The sequence below is a fragment of the Carettochelys insculpta genome, chromosome 1, assembly GCF_033958435.1.
Source record: "Carettochelys insculpta isolate YL-2023 chromosome 1, ASM3395843v1, whole genome shotgun sequence".
Classification (NCBI taxonomy): Eukaryota; Metazoa; Chordata; order Testudines; family Carettochelyidae; genus Carettochelys; species Carettochelys insculpta.
Window position 1 is genome coordinate 120,903,002 of NC_134137.1, and position 20,959 is coordinate 120,923,960.

The 20,959-nt window shown below is 45.9% G+C and overlaps 1 protein-coding gene across 4 annotated transcripts in view; it reads left to right on the forward strand.

The window, feature by feature from the left end:
- Nucleotides 1–19,518, forward strand: part of TFDP1 (transcription factor Dp-1) — a 137,604-nt gene extending 118,086 nt beyond the window's left edge. For all 4 annotated transcript variants that reach the window (XM_074990869.1, XM_074990860.1, XM_074990879.1 and 1 more), the window contains 2 exons: nt 9,963–10,044; nt 18,816–19,518. In XM_074990869.1, the coding sequence (XP_074846970.1) occupies nt 9,963–10,044; nt 18,816–18,963 (230 nt within the window). In that variant the 3' untranslated portion in view covers nt 18,964–19,518. The remainder of the gene's footprint in view (nt 1–9,962; nt 10,045–18,815) is intronic.
- Nucleotides 19,519–20,959: the final 1,441 nt, after the last annotated feature.

Consider the following 20,959-nt stretch of genomic DNA (forward strand, 5'->3'; position numbering starts at 1 on the left):
GTGGTCCTTCAGGGGGAATGTGGCCTTGCAGGTCTTCTGTAGGTGGGGATTTCCCCGTTTGGACCTGCCTGCCATACACCAACAGAGGAAGTGCATGGGGTTTTGCTCCCCCATGGCTCTAGGCAGGGACTCCCTAAAGGACATGCTACTCATTCCCTGTCCAGGGGCCTGCTATATGCATTTCCCCCCTTCCTGCTGGTGCATAAAGTACTCCTGAGAGTGAGGGAGTTCAAGGCATCACTGATCCACATCACACCCATGTGGCCTAGGCAGAATGAGTTCTCCACTTTCCTAAGCCTGTTATGCGACAGGCCAGTAGTGCTTCTGTTGGTCCACAACCTGATTACTCATGTGTTCGGCAGACTCTGCCATCCGAGCCTGCAGTCCCTGTACCTGACAGCATGGAAGCTCCATGGTTGACAGGTGCAGAACTTCAGTGTTCAGTCCAGGTTCAGGAGGTACTGCTAGGAAGCAGGAAGCCTTCTACGAGGGTCACCTATAAGGCCAAGTGTCAATGTTTCCAGGCCTGGTCTCCTGAAAAGGGGGTATACCCTATGACTGCCCTGGTCCCCCTGGTTCTGGATTACCTTTTAGACCTAAGGATTCAAGGGCTGTCCCCTTCCTCAGTCAAGGTCTACATGGCAGCCATTTCCACCTTCCACCCTGGGACAAGATGCTTCTTGAGGATCCGTTGGTTAACATATTCCTAAAGGGTCTGGACAGGCTTTACCCACACATGCGTCAGCCTGTTCCACAGTGGGATCTTAATCTGGTGCTGTCTAAGCTTGTGGGTCCACCTTTTGACTCCTAGCAACATGTTCTCTGTTCAATCTGTCCTACAAGGTCTCCCCATTGGTGGCCATCACCTCAGCCAGGTGGGTTTCTGAGCTCTGGGTCCTCACTCCCAAATTCGTGTTATACTGTTCTTTTTAAAGACAAAGTCAGATTGCACCCTTGCTCTGTTTCTTGCCCAAAGTGTTGTAAAACTTCCATATGTTCCAGGACATTTTGTTGCCAGTCTTTTACCCAAACCTCCATGCATCAGGGTACGGCTCGACATACATGAGATGTGAGGATGGCCTTGGCCTTTGATGTAGAAAGGACCACGCCATTTCATAAGTCCCACCGCCTCTGTACCCCCTTCCCCCCCGGCCAGCTCTTCTTAGCCATTGCAGAGCAGATGAAAGCTCAGCCGGTATCAGCCCAGAGGCTCTTTTCCTGGTTTACGTCCTGTATTAGAGTGTTCTGGGCTGACAGGGGTTCCAGCCCTTCCGCTTATGCCCCGTGCTACGAGAGTACAGGGCTGTTTGACAGCTTTTGCGGCTCAGGTCCCAATTTTGGGCATCTGTAGGGCCGTCACTTGGACCTCCGTGCATATTTTTGCCAACCACTGTGCACTGACCCATCAGGCAATGGAGGACACCACTCAGGGTAGGGCAGTCCTCTGCTCAGTGGAGGGGTAGAACTCTGATCCCACCTCTAAGGATGTCTGCTTTGGAGTCACCGACATGGAATGGACATGAGCAAACACTAGAAGAAGAAACAAAGAGGAAGCCGTGCTAGTCTATACACTATCAAAACAAAAAGCAGTCAAGTAGCGCTTTAAAGACTAGCAAAATGGTTTATTAGGTGAGCTTTCGTGGGACAGACCCACTTCTTCAGGCCATAGCTAGCCAGACCAGACCAGACTCAATATTTAAGGCACAGAGAACCAAAAACAGTAAGCAAGGAGGACAAATCAGAAAAAGATAATCAAGGTGAGCAAATCCGAGAGTGGAGGGGTGGGGGGGAAGGTCAAGAATTAGATTGAGGCAAGTATGCAGACGAGCCCCTATAGTGACTCAGAAAGTTCCCATAACGATTTAAACCATGTGTTAATGTGCCGAATTTGAATATAAAAGCTAGCTCAGCTGTTTCTCATTCCAAAACAGTGCGATAATTCCTTTTCAGTAATACATATACCTTTAGGTCATTGACAGAATGCCCCATTACATTGAAATGTTGACTAACTGGTTTGTGGATCTGGAGTGTTTTGATGTCTGTTTTGTGCCCATTGACCCTTTGTCTAAGGGAGTTAGAAGTCTGTCCAATATGCAAAGCATCTGGGCATTGTTGGCACATGATGGCATATATGATGTTAGTAGAGGAGTATGAGAAAGCGCCCGTGATTCTGTGAGTAACCTGGTTAGGTCCAGTGATGGTATTTCCAGAGAAGATATGTGGACAAAGCTGGCAGCGGGCTTTGTTGCAGGGAAGGGTTCCAGGACTGGTGTTCCTGCAGTATAGACTGTGGCTGTTAGTGAGGATCCTCATGAGGTTGGGAGGTTGTCTGTAGGAGAGAACAGGCATGTCACCCAGGGCCTTCTGGAGTGTGGCATCCTGATTAAGGATAGGTTGTAGGTCTTTAATAATGGGTTGCAGTGGTCTGAGTTGGGGGCTGTAGGTGGTGACCAGTGGTGTTCTGTTCTTGGCTTTTTTGGGCCGATCTTGGAGTAGCTGGTCTCTGGGTATCCGTCTGGCCCTGTCAATTTGTTTTTTTACTTCTCTTGGTGGGTAATTCAGGTTTATGAATATTAAAGTTCTTGTAGTTTTTGGTCTCTGTCAGTTGGATCAGAGCAAATGCAATTGTACCTAAGAGCTTGACTGTAAACAATGGATCTAGTCACGTGTGCAGGATGGAAACTAGAAGGGTGTAGATAAGTATAGCGATCAGTAGGTTTTCGGTACAGTGTGGTACTGATCAGGCCATCCTTGATTAGTACTGTAGTGTCCAGGAAATGTATCTCTTGCATGTTGTAATCAAGGCATAAGTTGATGGTGGGGTGTCGATTGTTAAAGTCTCTGTGGAATTCCTCTAGAGCCTCTGTACCATGGGTCCAAATCATAAAGATGTCATCAATGTATCTTAAGTAGTGCTCAGGCTGACATTATACACAAACAATGCCAAATGAGACATAATCTCAACTATGCTGAACACCATGCTGTCCAGAGTCTCAAAAATAACCCAGACATCATAATCAAACCAGCTGACAAAGGGGGTGCTGTTGTCATGCTGAATAGGTCACAGAAGCTGCGTCTACACGTGCACGCTACTTCGAAGTAGCGGCACCAACTTCGAAATAGCGCCCGTTGCGTCTACACGCGTCGGGCGCTATTTCGAAGTTAACTTCGACGTTAGGCGGCGAGACGTCGAAGTCGCTAACCTCATGAGGAGATAGGAATAGCGCCCTACTTCGACGTTCAACGTCGAAGTAGGGACCGTGTAGACGATCCGCGTCCCGCAACGTCGAAATTGCTGGGTCCTCCATGGTGGCCATCAGCTGGGGGTTGAGAGATGCTCTCTCTCCAGCCCCTGCGGGGCTCTATGGTCACCGTGGGCAGCAGCCCTTAGCCCAGGGCTTCTGGCTGCTTCTGCGGCAGCTGGGGATCTATGCTGCAGGCACAGGGTCTGCAACCAGTTGTCAGCTCTGTGTATCTTGTGTTGTTTAGTGCAACTGTGTCTGGGAGGGGCCCTTTAAGGGAGCGGCTGGCTGTTGAGTCCGCCCTGTGACCCTGTCTGCAGCTGTGCCTGGCATCCCTATTTCGATGTGTGCTACTTTGACGTGTAGACGTTCCCTCGCTGCGCCTATTTCGATGTTGGGCTGAGCAACGTCGAAGTTGAACATCGACGTTGCCGGCCCTGGAGGACGTGTAGACGTTATTCATCGAAATAGCCTATTTCAATGTCGCAACATCGAAATAAGCTATTTCGATGTTGGCTGCACGTGTAGACGTAGCCACTATGAACAGGAGGCAGCCAGACAAAGAATGGTTACTTATCATAGTAACTGTTATTCTCTGAGATGTTTTGCTCATATCCATTCCAAATCCTGCCCACCTCCCCTTCATTGGAGTAGTCCAGTAAATTTGCTGTGGAGCCAGTAGGGGTATGTGTGTGTGTATGTATAGGAGCTGATATGCTGGCACCACTCCAGGGCGTGCCCTGCCCTCTCAACAGGTTCTGCTGGGGGAAAACTTCAATGACACGTGCATGCTACATGCGCACACCTACGTGGAATGTACTTGAGCAACACATCTCGCAGAACAACAGTTACAGTGGTAAGTAACTGTTCTTTATGTTCATATGGGAAAAAAAAACCTTTTGGCACATGTAAGAAAAGAAATATGTAGAATGTAAAAACTTTATTAATTGGTATATAAATGTGAGTACAGATATAAAAGCAATAATGTATTTCAACATTTTTAATGAGATGGAAGAGCCTGAGACCCAGCAGCTGATTGTGGTAAGCCCCGCTTACAAAATTTCATGCCCTGCCCTTCCCTTTGTGCACCCCTGTGCTAGAGTCAGTAGAAACTCCTCACCCCCACCCCCAAAAGAGGTTCCAGAAGCCCAGTCTAGATTGCTGTACATCCTTTATAGGCCTGAGTGGAATGACGCTTCCTATTAAAGAGACCCATCCTTGAATCCACAAAGGTATTTTGACAGGCATCTCATATGGTTCCACAAGTAAATAGCTTGAAAAGTGGTCATTTCATACCTGTGAAAAGATTGGAGTACCTGTTCCATTGCCCACCTTCCCAACTCACTGTTCATCAGCCACTTAGTATAACAGACAGAGAGGAGGCAGGTCTACATTGAATGGGAAAGGGGCAGAGAGACCTGACCTCTGTGGAAGACAGGTGTGTTCTTTGGCATCTCTGCTGTTTTGTATCTCAAACTGTCAAAGATTGATGGCCAAGCACAATTTTGTTGTGGAGGACAAATAATCTCTTTGCTGATAAAATGCCACAAACAATAGAGACCTATTCCAGACCCTGACTGACATAGGAAAACAAGTAACACGATCAGCCTTCTAGAGAGCCAAAGATGCAGCAGACACAGTAACTAATTCTTCATTATTACTATAGAAATGGGATGCTTGTTGTGGCTCCACCTCCTTAGGTGGAGATATGAATGGGCATTTAGGTGCCATCATTTGTTTGATGTGAAGATGGATGAGTCTGTTCACCCACTGAAGGACATCCAAGCTACATTTGTTCATGGAGTATTTACACATCTGTAATTAAAGAAAAACCCATGTAAGCATCAAAGGACACATAGAAGGCTGACCAGAGACAATCTTCCTTTATATTCCAGCCAGAGCTTTGCCAGGACCTTTGAGAGCTGTGCATCAACACTCTCACCACACATGGTAAATCCTTTTGGTATTTTCGCCTCCCATGGTAGACAGACTTGCCTACTTCCTGTTTGCCTAGATGCAGCTCACACTAGACAAATGAGCACTAAAAGTCATCTCTTCAGGCTACATTTACTCTCTTAGAATCATGGGCTTTGGGGAGAATCAGAATAATCACATGTGATTCTCACAGCATTGGGTTGGGCCCATAAGTTCTGGTCCCTGGCATTTTCCCAACTGTCAGTCGTGTCCTGTCTCCACCATGCCCCGATATGACAAGTCTCAAGACTAGGGAAGGACTTATGGCTAAAACCCAGTCATGAGAGCATGGTATTTAGTTAGATGCTGGAGCTAGAAACATCTTGTTTGTCTTGTGTTGACGCCATCCTGAGCAGTTTTAGAAAGCACTCTACCAGGAAATTTTATAAAGCGATGTGGAAAAGACTGAAGTTTTGGTATGAACAAACAAAGAATCTCTTTTTATGGGCACAGATTTGGACATATTGGACTGTCTGCTGTCCTTAACATCCATGGTACTCTCTGTTAATTCCCACAGTCTATTTACCTGGCAGGTAGCAGAAATTTTCTTGTAGTGGATTTTTTTTCCTTGGTGACTTCTTGTTCTGAAAGGTGTCATTAGAACCTTCCTTCTGGTGGCTAACCCAGTATCAGCTGTGATCTGTAGAGTCCTGCATGGATACAACTTTATATCTGTGATTGTGGATATCTGTGGATATAAGCTGGTATTTGTGGAACTGCAGGGCTCTCCCAGGAACTGGAACAGTGAAAGGAGCAGAACCAGGAGCCAGCACTCCATGCTGGCATCTCTACTATCCCAGCCCCACCCACTGGGACAGGCATCAAGCTCACCAGCATGTCCTCAGAGAGGAGACTCAGACAGCAGCATGAAAAGGACAGGGCCAGAAGCTATGCAGCCACACCAAAGGAGTTGTTGGCATGGGACACAGACTCCTGGGAATGGAAGCCCACATTCTTCTTTCACTGCTGTGGTTCCAGAGAGAACCCTACAATTTGATGGATACTTATTTGTAGCTAAAGATAGCCTTACCCATGGGTATAAACTTGTATCTGCACAAGGCTCTAGTGATTTGAACCATATTTTAATAAACCCTGATTAAATCACTTTTTGAGCCTCTAGCATCTGGCTCTCTGCTGTATTTTTCTATGAAGGTAGTACTTTTGGTTACTTATTGTGTCTGCCAGAAAAACTGGGGAAGTAAGGGTGCTTGTGGAAAATCTTCCCTATGCAGTTTTCTGCAAAGATATGGTAACAATGAAACTACATAACAAGGTCATCCCAAATGTGTGTTTTGTGGGAATTAATTCTTAATAATCCAAGTGTTTGACTTAGTAACATTTTTCACTAAACATCAGTCCTAGTGGGAAACTGATGCACATCCACTAATTAATGCGTAGGGCTCTTGTCTTTTTATCTGTAAAGGACTATATTATTTTAAAAGTCTCTCAGGTTGCATCTATGAGCTAAAATTGATTTTGTTAAATTCGATTTATTAATGCTGGGTTTTATCAATTTGATTTTGAGCATCCTCACCTTCCCACAGGCTCTGCACAAAATCAACTTATTGCTGCCACACACGTCTCCAAAATTGATTGTTGCAGCAGTGTATTGTGGGAACCTATCCTACAGTTCCCTGAGCCCCATAGCATTCTGGCTATTTTCACTGGTGCAGTATGGGGAAAAAGTGGGCCATAAGTGGCTGTGGGTATCTGATGATGTCTTCCTACATACATTTCATTTCCCTCATTCCCCTGCTATGTTAACCAAGTGTCCCTTTTTCCAGGTGCAATCTGGCTTGCCTGTGTAAGAGATATGTTTTTTATAATTGAGGGGATGGGAGGGGTAGTAAAACGCTTAGGAAAGGTTAGAAAAAAGATTTTGGGTTCCCCAACCAACAGGTTTTCAAAATAGGATGCAAAACCACTGGATCTTTGGAGGCTTGGATCTGGATTTAGACCTCCTGTCACAGATCCTCAGAACAAGAATTTGCAACTGAAATGTGTGTTTAAGTAGATGCAGGCAGTACGCTGAAAATACAATGGATCATTGAATCATTTGTGGCTTGGTTGGTTGCTGCAAGCCTTACTTGGAGAACTATGGTGATTGTAGAGCTACTACCTTGCCTTCGGATAAAGCCCATAAAAATTTGCTTTGAAAGGACAGCCATTCTTGTGATGGTTTTTCTTCTTTTGACTGAAAATCGTGTGCGCCAATGGAGAATTCCCCCAGGCAGCTAAAAGACCCGTGACTGTACTCAGCCCCCGAAAGTTGTAACTGCCGAGGGAGAGTTTCTCCGGGTGGCTAAAAGACCCCCTACTATAGCCAGCCCCTGAAAACCATGTCCGCCAAGGGAGACTTCCCTCGGGTAGATACAAGATCCCCAACTATATCAGCCACCAGAGACTTTCCCCTGCCCCTGTGCTAGCTGTGCCTAGCTCCCACGTGGTACAGGGGTGGGGGAGGCAGTGGCTGGTGCCAGGCAGCGCAGGAAGACAGCTAGCAGAGGCAGACACAGAACCACAGTTGCACTAATAGCAAAGAAAGAAAGAGAGAGGTTTTTTCAGCCTTTCATAGAAGCATGACCCTACAGTCACAGGCTTCCAGGTGCCAATTTGAAATGTTCGTCCTGTTTCCTATTTCCTCCACATTTGAGAGCAGTGGAGAACTGTGGAGCATTGTGGGGCACATACAGGACATCTGTGGAGGCTAATGATTTCAATTCAAGGACGTGGCACTTCCTCACTACCCTTCATTTGAAATTTTAAATTCGAGCTGAACACTACACCAATCAGATTGTGATGCTATCTTGATATCAGTGTTATATCAATTTTAGTGCACCATGAATTGAACTAATGGAATTTACAGTGAAGACAGGCACTTGGTGCAATTGGGCTAACTGCCTTAAAATCAATATCTCATAGTGTAGCCATAGCCTTAGGCTCTTTATATCACTTATAGAACAAATAAAATGAGAGGCCATTTCCTTCCATAGGCTGTCAAAATGGATTTTGGAATGCATTCTACTGTGCTACTAATGAATAGTAGCCTTGAAGGCCACTTAAGAGCACATCTGACTAGCATTCAGAAAGCCTCGGTAGCTTCCCTTACAGATACCTTATTACTGTTGTCCTCAGAGCAGCAACTTGGAGTTCCATAGGCATTTTTGTTAGATGCTATGCACCACTAAAAGAAGCTGCTTCTGGTACTCCTTTGGGTGTCCATTTCTGCTATCTCCTGTGTCATAGCACTCCAGGTACCCTCATCATTGAAAGCGATGCTGCTTGTGAATCACGTGGAGCACCTTATGCGTGGAAATAATCATTCAAGGAATATAGGTTACTACCCTTGCAGTAAATTGAGTTCTTCAAGGTGTGTAATCCTTATATGGAATATACTACCCAGTCTTCTCTGCTTCATGGTTTGCCCTTTTGCAAATAGTAGAGAAGGAACTAAGATGACAGCACTTCAGAAGTCACCTTTATGCCCTCGCTGAGAACAAGTGCTAGTACACATGCCAGACAGACACTGTTTTGGTAAAATCTCCAGTCCTGGGTTCATGGAACACATGCCCAGCCTGATGTGTACTGTGGATAGGGGCAACACATCGTGAGACATTCAGGTTAATGGGTGAGTAACTCATCCTTTTAGTTTTGTTGATAATTTTTTGTTGTTGAGGAACACTTAAGGTAATATTCAGTTGATTCAATTACAAATGTGAAGTATCTGATAACTGCAAGTATCATTTCTGTTTACTTAATATTTTGTTGTCATGATTGTTACTTCCACCATCTAAGAAGGAAAAAAAAAGTCAAAGAATAGGATTCAAATGGGAAGTATTTTGTTGCAATTTGGAGTCTGAAAGTTCTCTGCTGCTCTCTAATTTCTTTCTTTCACTAGTGCCATTTGAGTGTAGTGACTAGAAATGTCTGAGTGAGTGAATAGATGTTTCAGAGTTGCAAGACTTTTTCGTCCATCCAGGCTGCAATCAGAGAGAATGTTCGTTGTTTATTCAATTAAATACTAAGTTTAGGCATCTGTTTGGACATAATTTTGAAGCCTGCCTGAATCTGACTAGACCACAGCCAATCTGAACCTTAGCACAAGTGCGTTGGGTTGTTTACATAACTGATCCATATGCTTACTATCTGGTTTGTCAGTTGCAACTGTCTATCCACCAACCCAGACTAGACTTTCTTGAATTTGTTTCCTTCAGTGGAGCTTTTGAGACAAACTATCCATCCTGCTCCAGCCCAGTCTGTATACACAAAGAGTGGTCAGCTATCCACTCTTCCTGAAACTGCTAGTGCCACCATCTCTTTTGTAGGTCTTGACCTGTTTGGGACTTCCCCACACTCTGTCATTTATCTCCAGCCACCTCCTGCGCATGGGGCTAGTGTGCTGATGCCCCATTCCTCTAGACACCATCATTTTGCTGCTTTGTCTCCTACAGAGTGAGTGTGGTGACAATTCACAGCACTTTTCATTCCACACTGTCCAAATACAGCGAGATGTCAGCATCGGGCAGGAGTGGGGCACAAGGCCATCACTGTCCCAAAGTCAAAGGCAGAAAAAGATAATCAGAGACTACTGACTTGAGCCCAAAAGTGTCAGCCTCTCTTCAGTTCAGCCTGACCCCCACATTTGTTGTTAGGTCCCATTGAGTTTGAGTCTAGATAAGGCTAGATATTTTGTATGTTGTATTGTTGAATGTATTTTAGAAGTAGATACTTTGTATTGTTTTTCAGAGATGGCTCAGGGATCTATCAGCAGTGTATATGTAACGTCATCATCAGGTTCTACTTCAGATGTCACAAGATTTTCTGCCAAGTAAGTTTAATAAATAAGTTAGATATAACCTATAGTCTTTATACTATGCTATATCTTATTCGGCTTCAGTTACCTGTAAACATGGTCGGTCGGTCGGTTTGTTTTATAAAGATAAGTCTGAAGGAAGTTTTATTTTTGCTATATTCACTGGTATTTCTTACCTATACCCATTTACCTCTTAGGGGAAGCAGTTGGACCATTTCTTGACATAGTACAACAGCTACCCCCTTTTGACATCTTCGTATAAATGAACTGTGGGTAATATGTGGTGAGCTAAGTTGTTAACCTGTTCAAAAATGGGAAAATAAGTTAACTAGAGTAGGATATGTATAGAGTTGTGTAGTTTATGTTTTAAGTTTAGAGAAGGATTATTTTCTGCCACAAGGATGACGTCTGGGCAGGGTTCTCATCTTGGTTTCCTAGAACATGGTAGGAAAAACTTAATTTCTTTACTCCTTGACAGCTACAGTAGTGGGTAGTCGTGCTCTCGATGCACCACTTTAGCTGTACACCCTCTCTGAGCTTGATCATTTTCCTCTCTCTTTCTTGCTCATGTTACTGACATTGGCTTATGCTGTAAAGACGCCTGTGTAAGAGCCCTAGTTGGCCTTATATTTAGTCTTATAACAGAGTCATATGTCAAGCAATATTAAAAAGCAAATATTGAGAAGAAACAAATTAAACTTACCCAGTCAGTGAATTAGCTCCTGAAGTGTCATTCCTACTCCCCATTGTCGCCAAGTTAATCTGTTCCTCCTTCTCTTAAAAGTTGTATCAAATAAATGTTTTGTTTTATTTTGCATATCCAAAAGGTCACCAGATTTAGGTTGTTTTGGATCAAGAAGGGTGAGGGAGCAAGTTGCGGAGTGCCTTGACTGTTTCTGGACCAATCTGAGCCACCCACAGTACCTCCTCCCCAACATTCTCTTGCCCTCTTTTGTGTAAGGCTAGGTCTACACCACAGAACTCTTCCAAAAGAAAACCTTCTGGAAGATCTTCTTTTGAAAGATCACATCCACACATTATAAGTGGAGTGGAGGTGTAGATCTCCGCTCCAGGGTTTGCAGCAAGGGCATGTCTGTGTCCCTGCTCCAGCCATACTTTCAGCTTTCTGCCACAGGGTTTCTGGGTCCCTGTGACTTTAAAAGCTGCCAGACACAGGGAGCATAGAGCTCTGCTAGTCCTGGCCAGCACCATGCAGGACTCCTCTTTGAAAGAATGGCCTGTGGAGCGTCTACTCACAGTTTTTGGAGTTACTTTTGAAAGAGTCTTGAAAGATCTGGAACCGGAAGGACGTCTCTGAAAGAAGCTCTACAGTCTTTTGATTTACTTTTCAAAGAACGTGCTTTGTGTGGATGCTCCATGAGATCTTTCAAAAGAGCCCCAGCTTTTTGGAAAGATCTCGCTAGTGCAGATGCAGCCTAAGGGAGGAGTTAAAATGATTGTAATCCCTGGATTGTGAATCTCTCTTTGAGGACATGCTTTCATTTATTTGCTTTCCACTAGTTGAAAACTGTGTGTTGATAAGTTATCTTCTTCTTTGAGTGGTCCCCGTGGGTGCTCCACAGTAGGTGTCGGGCTCGCCCCGGCGCCACAGATCGGAAATTTCCAGCAGTCTTCGTCGGGTTGTGCATGCGCCGATGTACGTCAGTCCTTCGTGCACTTTCGGTCACGTGCGCGATCCGGTCCCTGCCAGTTCCTTCTCAACCGCCAACGGCTGCAAACGGAATCAGCTCCTGCTCCAATGCCTGAGAAAGATAAAACTGTGTTTTCTTACTGTTAATAGTTATTAGTTGATAGTTTAGTTATTACCGTTGAAGTTGTTTGTGTTAGAGGTGTATATAGCTTAAAAAAAAAAAGAGAGAGAGAGAGAGAGGAAAAGGAGAGAAGAACAGAGGTGGCCGCCTCAGGCGGTCTGCTATCTTAAGGCCATGAATGTTATCTGTTCCAGGACTGATTAGCTGTTAAGTGCTCTATTAACATTCAAAGACTTAAACGCCCGGGCAATGTCTTCGCTGAGGTTTAAGAAATGTGAGTCATGCCATGAGGCCATGCCTGCCTCAGATGGGCATAGCAAGTGTATTCGTTGCCTCGGGGAGACCCACATTCCACAAAAGTGTCCTCATTGCTCTAAGCTTACAGCTAGAGCCCGAAAGGACAGGGAAATGAGGCTGAAGATGATTCTATTTGATAAGGCCCTCCAACCTGGACCATCAGAGAAGCCCCACAAAGAGGGGCCCTCAAGAGTCGCACAAGAGGAAGGCGGCTTCCCTAACCTCCTCCGTGCAAAAGAAGAAGAAGCTCTCCCCAGCTTGATCCCTGCCGGTGACATCCGCGAGCAGGACGAGCAGAGCACAGGGCCCTGACCCGGTGGCTGCTCATAGCGGGAAGACCGCAGCACACACAGCTGCGCAAGGGCCACCGACCATTAAGCAGTCGGCACCGAGGGCCCTGCAGGCTCTGGAATCGGCAGCACCGGCTCCCACGGCACCGAGCATCGCGGCACTGGAGCGAGGGTACCCAGTGTGGGGCCCAACAGTGCTGGAGGAAACTACCCGCGCGGCACCGTGCACAGCGGCAGTGAGCGCAGCACCAACTATGGTGCCAAGGTCCCCAGCACCGGAGGGGGCGGCACCTGCTACTCAGGGATGGGGAAAAGCAAAGGCCAAAACCCAGCACCGCAGCCCATCTCCGGACGTCATCGCATTGCTGTTATCGCCTGGCTCCCCCCCCACCCCGAGATACACCAGGCAGCAACTCCAACAGCTTGCTTCAGACCTCCATCCCCGTTCCTTCAACCACCATCCCCCTGGCTCAGACAGCTTTCAGCAACCTCCAGCAGTGATCCCTATGAATACTATCACAGAGCATCTCCGCCATTGTCAACATCATCTCGGAGGTCACGCCCTTCTAGGCACCATATGTACACATTCCGGTTGTGTTCCAGCTCTCCATCACCGGGCCCTTGCCACTGTTGTTATGGCCGTCCTTACCATACTGAACACTGGCACGGGGGTCCAGATCTGGGGGTAGATCCCCATCCACACCTCGCCAACACCCCTTCACACAGTCTCACTCTGTGGGAAGATCACAGCTTTCCCAGCCAGAAATACGTCCAAAGGCCCTGGACCCTCCTCCAGAACCCTCCAAAAGAGCAAGCATACGAACAGAGTCAGGAACCTGAGGAATTAGGAGGTATATCATAGCGATGCCTCCTCGTCCTGCCCAGATGAGGCGGTTGTCCCCGGGGATCTCTCTCCCCCAGTCAACCTTAAGCAATTTCAAGAACTGTTCAAGAGGGTAGCACAAACACAGGACATTTAAATAGCAGAGGTGCAGGAAAAACATCATAAGCTCCTGAAAAATTTGAGACCCCCGGCTTCATCCAAGATCACCATCCCACTAGATGAAGCGATTATGGAATCAGCCACCAACATATGGCAGACTCCAGCCTCCATCCCTCCCACGAATAAGAGGGTGGATAAGAAATACTTGGTTCCAGCCAAAGGCATGGAATTCCTGTTTAGCCATCCCCAGCTGAATTCCCTGGTGGTCGAATCATCACAGCATAGAGCCAAGACACCCCAGTGTAAGTCAGGAGGGTCAGATAAAGATGCGAGGAAATTAGACCTATTCGGCAGGAAGGTCTATTCCTCCTCTACCTTACTACTGCAAATGGCAAATTATGCCGCACACCTGTCAAACCACAACTTCGACAATTATTCCAGACTTACCTCCCTCATGGATTTCCTTCCAGAGGACAAGAAACCTGTTCTGAAAGTGATTGTCCAGGAGGGCTACGCGGCCTCACGAGCAGTTCAGATTGCCCTGGATGTGGCAGACACGGCAGCACGTTCTACAGCCATAGCAGTGGTGATGCGTAGGGAATTGTGGCTCCAGACGTCCGGTATTCCCAGAGATCTGCAAACAAAAATCGTAGATCTTCCATTTGATAGACAAAGGTTATTTGCAGATTCAACTGACTCGGTCCTACATTCCAGCAAGGACTTGAGAGCCACACTTAGGACCCTGGGTATATACACCCCCCCGTACAGGAGGAAGAAGTTTTACCCACATCAAAGGCGTTACGCTTATCAACCACAGTGCATACAATATCAATGGGGTTATGACCGGGGCACCACCAACAGCAGCAGCAGTATAGGGCCCCCAGATGTCGCCCCCAGCAGGGTCGCACACCCTCCGGGCAAGCCCTGAGACAGCAAGTTTGACAGGTATGTCGAGGACTGCAAGATCAAGATCATCTCTCAATGCCCATCTCAGCACGTTTCACCATCGGCTCAAACCATTCTACTCTCAATGACGAAACATCACTACAGACAGGTGGGTACTGGAGATTATAGCCACGGGATACTCGATCCCCTTTCAGTCACTACCACCACCAAAACCTCCCACCAGGTCCTTTTTCAAGGATCCCTCTCACGAGACAAGGTTAAAACAGGAGGTAGACCATCTCATGTTTATAGGGGCGGTGGAGAGTACCGGAACAATTCCAAGGGAAAGGCTTCTACTCATGATACTTCCTAACAGAGAAGAAGACAGGAGGCTGGAGGCCAATCCTGGATTTACAGGCCCTCAACTGGCATTTGCACAAACAGCGTTTCAGGATGACTACAATTGCCTCCATAATCACGGCACTGGATGATGGAGGCTGGTTTGCAGCCCTCGACTTACAGGACACGTATTTTCATATAACAATTCACCTGGCACACAGACGTTTTCTCTGATTCACAGTAGGCAGGGAGCATTTCCAGTACAGAGTTCTCCCATTCGGTCTCTCTTCGGCGCCCAGAGTTTTTAGCAAAACGCTGGCGGTAGTATCAGCTTACCTACACGGGCAGGGTGTCTTCATTTTTCCATACCTAGACGACTGCCTTCTGAAAGGGGCTTCGAAGGCAGAGGTCCTACAGATGATACGCATCACTACAAACACATTCACCTCGTTGGGCCTAATTATCAACCTTTCGAAATCAAAGACCGAGCCCACGCAAAATATAGAGTTTATAGGGGCACACATAGACTCTATTACATCAAGAGTATACCTGCCCGATGCCTGTTTCCGCGCCATCAAATCCCTGGTACAAGTAATGACGTACAGTCCCACAGTGCCAATCCTAACATGTCTACAGCTGTTGGGACACATGGCAACCACCACGTTTGTGGTACAGAATGCCAGGCTGCATATGCGAGGCCTGCAGCATTGGTTGGCGAGCGTTTACAATCCAATAGTCCATACCATCCAAAGGGCAGTATCGCCCACGACGGAGGTACGAAGGTCACTGGCATGGTGGGCAGATCCCAAGAACTTGCTAGTAGGGGTGCCCTTCCGCCAACCGCAAATTACGATTTTTCTTGCGACAGACGCATCCCACATAGGATGGGGAGCGCACATCGGCAACAAAGTAACTCAAGGGCTGTGGTCTCCCGCGGAAAAGACACTGCACATAAACATACTAGAGCTCAGAGCAGTATTCAATGCGTGCAGACATTTTTGAAAATACCTTCACGGCAAAGTAGTCGGGATAAATACTGACAACACCTCCACCATGTTTTATATCAACTGACAAGGAGGGGCCAGATCTCGCGCACTCTGCGCGTAGGCGGTCCGGTTGTGGAACTGGTGCATTGTCAACAATATAACCCTAAAAGCCTCATACTTACCGGGTGTCCACAACGTGAAGGTGGACCAACTCAGCAGATGCTTTGCGCTCATGCACGAGTGGCAGATCCGTTCCGATCTGCTCTGACAAGTGTTTCACAAATGGTGGTTTCCCCAAATCAATTTGTTTGCCACTCACAAAAACAAGAAATGCCCTCAGTACTGCTCCAGATAAGGCATAGGACAGGGATCCTTGGGGGACGCCTTCATGGTGCCATGGGAGGGCCCTCTACTCTATGCGTTCCCTCCCACAACACTCATCCACAAGGTCTTAGAGAAAGCCAAAAGGGAGAGAGCACACATGATACTCATAGTCCCAACCTGGGACCAACAGCAATGGTTCCCTCTGCTTCTGCGCATGTCATGCCGCCCGCCTCTCCCCCTACTGGTAGTGCCAGGCCTTCTCACGCAGGCTCAGGGGTCCATAGTGCACCCACATCCTCAAGGACTCCGCCTACAGGCGTGGCTAATCCATGGCTCAGTGCCTTAGAGAGCACATGTTCGGAGGGAGTGAAACAAGTTTTGGAGTGCAGTCGAAGGACTTCCACCAGAAGGACTTACACACAGAAGTGGAAATGATTCATCTCCTGGTGCTCTTCTAAGCAGTTAGCTCCTTTGGACATCCCTATAACTGTAATTCTAGAATACCTGCTGGAGCTAAAATGAGATGGGCTCTCCCTATCCTCACTAAAGGTCCATCTCGCAGTTATATCAGCGTTTCAACACAAAGAGGAAGGGCCAACCATTTTTGCCCATCCTATGGTCACTTGGTTCCTAAAGGGGCTGGAAACCGCTACCACTGTCATGGAGCTTGGACTTGGTCCTCCACACGCTGTCGGGACCACCCTTTGAACCATTGGCCACGGTACCCCTCCGGTTGCTTACCATGAACACAACCTTCCTTCTCGCAATTACGTCAGCCCGTAGGGTGAGCGAATTTGCAGCAATAATGGCAACGCTGCCCTGCAAAGTATTCTCGAAGCGGTGATCTTACGATTACACCCAGCCTTCGTTCCAAAGGTTTCCTCAGAGTTCCACATTAACGAACCAATAGTATTGCCCTCATTTTATCCTAAGCCTCACAACTCCAGCAAGGAGGTGCGGCTGCACCTACTGCACCTACTAGCTGTGAGGCGGGTGTTGGCCTTTTACATAGACAGAACTAAGCCCTTCCGGAAAACGGACAGACTCCTGCTGTCCCTCATGCCCAGGTCGAAAGGGGAAGGCCTATCCTCACAAAGGATTTTAAATCACATCGTATACTGCATAAGACTGTGTTATGAGCTTCGTAAGACCCCTCTGCTAGTTCCGCCCAGGGCTCACTCCACCAGAGCGATGGCAGCATCAACGGCCTTCTTCAAGGGAATCGTGCTAAGAGACATCTGCAGAGCGGCAACTTGGTCATCTTACGACACCTTCGCCAAGCATTATGCCATGCACCTGGTGTTTGATGAGGATACACGCCTGTCAACAGCAGTCCTTTCAAGGGCAAGCTGCACATAAATCGGGTACCCACCTCCTTTTTGGGGGTCACTGCTGGGTAGTCACCTACTGTGGAGCACCCACGGGGACCACTCGAAGAAGAAAGAGAAGTTACTCACCTGTGTAGTAACGATGGTTCTTCGAGATGTGTCCCTGTGGGTGCTCCACTGCCCACCTGTTCCTCCCCATTTCGGAGCTCTGTTTCGTGTTTTTCAGAAGCATCCGGGGCGGTTGGTCAAGGAACTGGCGGGGACCAGATCGTGCACGTGACCGAAAGCGCGCGAAGGACCGACGCGCATCGGCACATGTGCGACCTGACGGAGACTGCTGGAAATTTCCGATTTGCGGTGCCGGGGCGAGCCTGACACCTACTGTGGAGCACCCACGGGGGCACATCTCAAAGAACCGTCATTACTACATAGGTGAGTAACTTCTCTTTTAGACAAAGGGAATTTAAATCTGTGATTCTTTATCTCTGAAGATACAGTAAACCCTCGAGTTACGCAGGGGGTTGCATTTCTGCAACCCCCTGCATAAACTCACATTTTTATGCAAGTTGAGGGGAGCCAGGAACCAGGCTGCAGCAGGGAGCTGGGAGCCAGGGGCAACCTGGCTCCCATCTCCTTGCTGCTTGCGGAACCTCAGTTTCCTGGGTCCCACAAGCAGCGGGGAGCTGGGAACCAGGCAGCTACCTGGCTCCCGGCTCCCCTCCGCTTGCAGAGAGGGGAAACTGAACAGGACAGCAGCCTTGGTCAGTTTCCTGGCTCCAAATAAAATTTCTTGATACCTTAAATGATTGCTTCTTGGAGCAGCTAGTAGAGGAACCCACGAGGGGAGAGGCAATTCTAGATTTAGTTCTGAGTGGAATGCAGTATCTGGTCCAAGAGGTAACCATAACTGGACCACTTGGAAATAGTGACCATAATATAATAACATTTAGCATTCCTGCAGTGGGAAGAACATCTCAGCAGTCTGACACTGTGGCATTTAATTTCAGAAAGGGGAAATATGCAAAAATGAAAAGGTTAGTTAAATGGAAATTAAAAGGTACAGTGACTAAAGTAAAATCCCTGCAGTCTGCATGGAGACTTTTAAAAGCCACTGTAATAGATGCCCAATTTAAATGTATACTCAAAATTATGTGCAGGATGTGAGAATGTGAAATTAGATGATTTGATGATCCCCTCAAGACTTAAAAATATGAATTGTTAACACCAAACTTATTTGGAGTGAAATCTGGTAAGCAGACTTTTGTACAGCTGAGACATTTTTGAACTATTTTTCATTGTTACGTTAAGCTACAGGAGAAGGTGCAAGTGTCTGCCCTCTGTGACTTGTTTAGCTCTTTTTAATTTTCGCAGCTTGTCTTTGAATATCGATTTGCAATCTTGGGAAGGGAACAATTTTTAAAATGTGATTAATAATGAACTACTGTTGCACAAGTACCAAAAGCAGGTGTCTGGTGTTGCGGAGAGAAGTAGAGAAGACTTGATGACTTATTTCCTTGAAATTTTGGAAGTTTCATTACGTGTAACACCTCAGTTACACTTCAGTTATGAGTAATAGGTTAATTAACATTTCTCACTTTTTAAACATAATGTTCTTTCTTCAGTGACTTCACCAATGGTGGAGATGGGATGTTAGCCACAAGCTCCAATGGATCTCAGTACAGTGGCTCCAGAGTTGAAACACCAGTCTCTTATGTTGGCGACGATGATGATGAAGACGATGACTTTAATGAAAATGACGACGATGACTGATCCTTTTAGATTGTAGACTTTTCAGGAATAAAATTGTTCTAGGGAGAGTGCATGTGTGAGTGCACTCTTTATTTCTCTCTTAAAAAAAAGTATATATATTTTGCCCCGTCCCACAAGGAAAATATTGGAAAGCAGTTCTGAGTTTAGCAATTGCACCTCTGATAAGCAAATAAGGATTGTTTTATGTAGGATATTTTTAAATGTGGTGTGGATGTGTGTTTTGATACCAGTATGTTAATGCAGAGCCTTTATTATTTGCTCCTTTTTTTTTTATTTTATTTTTTTAACTTGAAGGAAAATGCATTTTGCCACAAATGTTATTGCTAAGTTTGCTAACGAAAACATAGCAACATGAATGAAGAAATAAAATGCTGTCTTTCTATGGAAAATGAATACACTGAATGGCCAGAGGTTTGGAGTGTATTTTGTTGACACCTTTGTTGAGGGATGGCAAACTCATGTAGTAGTTGTGAGGGTGTGTTTTTTTTTTTGTTTTTTTTTTTTGTTAATCATGCAGTGTCCAAAGAACTGAATGAGATCCATTTTACTTTTTTACACATTAAATTCCAGAAATACTGTTGTGAATTTATTTTCCCTTAAGTAATATCTAACGTGATCCCATCAAGTTTATGTTCTGTTCTCACAGTATGTTGGGACATATGAATTAAAATTTTTGGCAAATGTTTACTGCCAGCTGATGCAGCTATATAAAATGTCTTGAAGGTTTGGAATGCGTTATTGCTTATGATAAAAATTGCCTGATTTCTTACAGGCAGGGAAACTTTTTATTATATAGTTGTTTACATACTTAAAAGCCTATCCTATAAAGACATGTACTGAAACAAATGTTTGTATTTGTTTCATAAACATCTTCCTGTAATCTATTATAAAGTTGAAATTAAATATAGAGAATGTTTTAAGTTTTTTAACTCAAAATTGTCAATCATTTTTAATAGTTCATTTTTATAAAAGGAAATTCAGGGCAGGTGGTAGTCTTTTAAAATTTATTCACAAAACATTTAACTGCACAAGTACTGTCAGCTGCCTATCTAAGTCAGTAGTCTTTTTATTGAAACACAAATAAACTTTTCTGTAATATTTTATGGAATATAAAGAGACTTTAATTGTTTGACTTGTTTAACCTTGGCACTGTTAGTTTTTATTAATAAAACGCGCATGGGCATTTTTAACAAACTCTGTGTTTTTCTAATTTAGGATTATTCTACTTGAACTTTCATCTTATTCAGGGGTTTAGCACATATCTTCACAGTCATGTGGCATGTGCAAGTCTTGAAGAACCCATTGTTTTTAAAAGGGTAACCAAACAGATGTCCTAGTTCATCTTATCTTAGGATGCATCTGTGCTTTGCTGGGAAGAGCTGCAGTCATGTCTGTGTCTGCAAAGCCTACCACCATATTTTGAGTGGCAGCACAAAAACTGGTTTGGTTCCTCTGTTGGAGTGTCTCCAGAGTTCTGAAAAGTCCAGCATATCAGTTAGGGTTAGATTAGAAGAAAACGTGTTGAGGAAGGGAGCCCGGATGGGGGAAGAAGAAAGCTAAAAGTTGGAGGGGAAAAAAGAAAGGGTAAAAAGATTGGGTCTGAATTGGCAGATCCCAACTGTTTTCTCCAACTGCACGTAACTGGGGCCCTTGAGCCTTGTCCCTATGTGTCTCAGCCACCTCTTGTCCATACATATCCCTGCACTGCCTCCCCACTGTGACATTGCACCCACACTCCCATTCAGCCCCTGCCACATCTGTCCACTAGCCCTGATGAGCCCAGTCTGAGTCTCCACCAAACCCAAGCTGTCTGTCTCTACATAGCTCCTGACCTGGCCCAACAGGTTTTGTGAAAAATCAGGCTCTTTCTCTGGCCCAGCTGCCAGGGAGTTGTACTCTGTTCTGTTGTCACAGCGCTCTCTGGTGGGCAAAAGGCAGAACTGTGGCAATTTCAGACAAGCAATTTTTATGCACAAGAAATTTAAAAATGCATAGA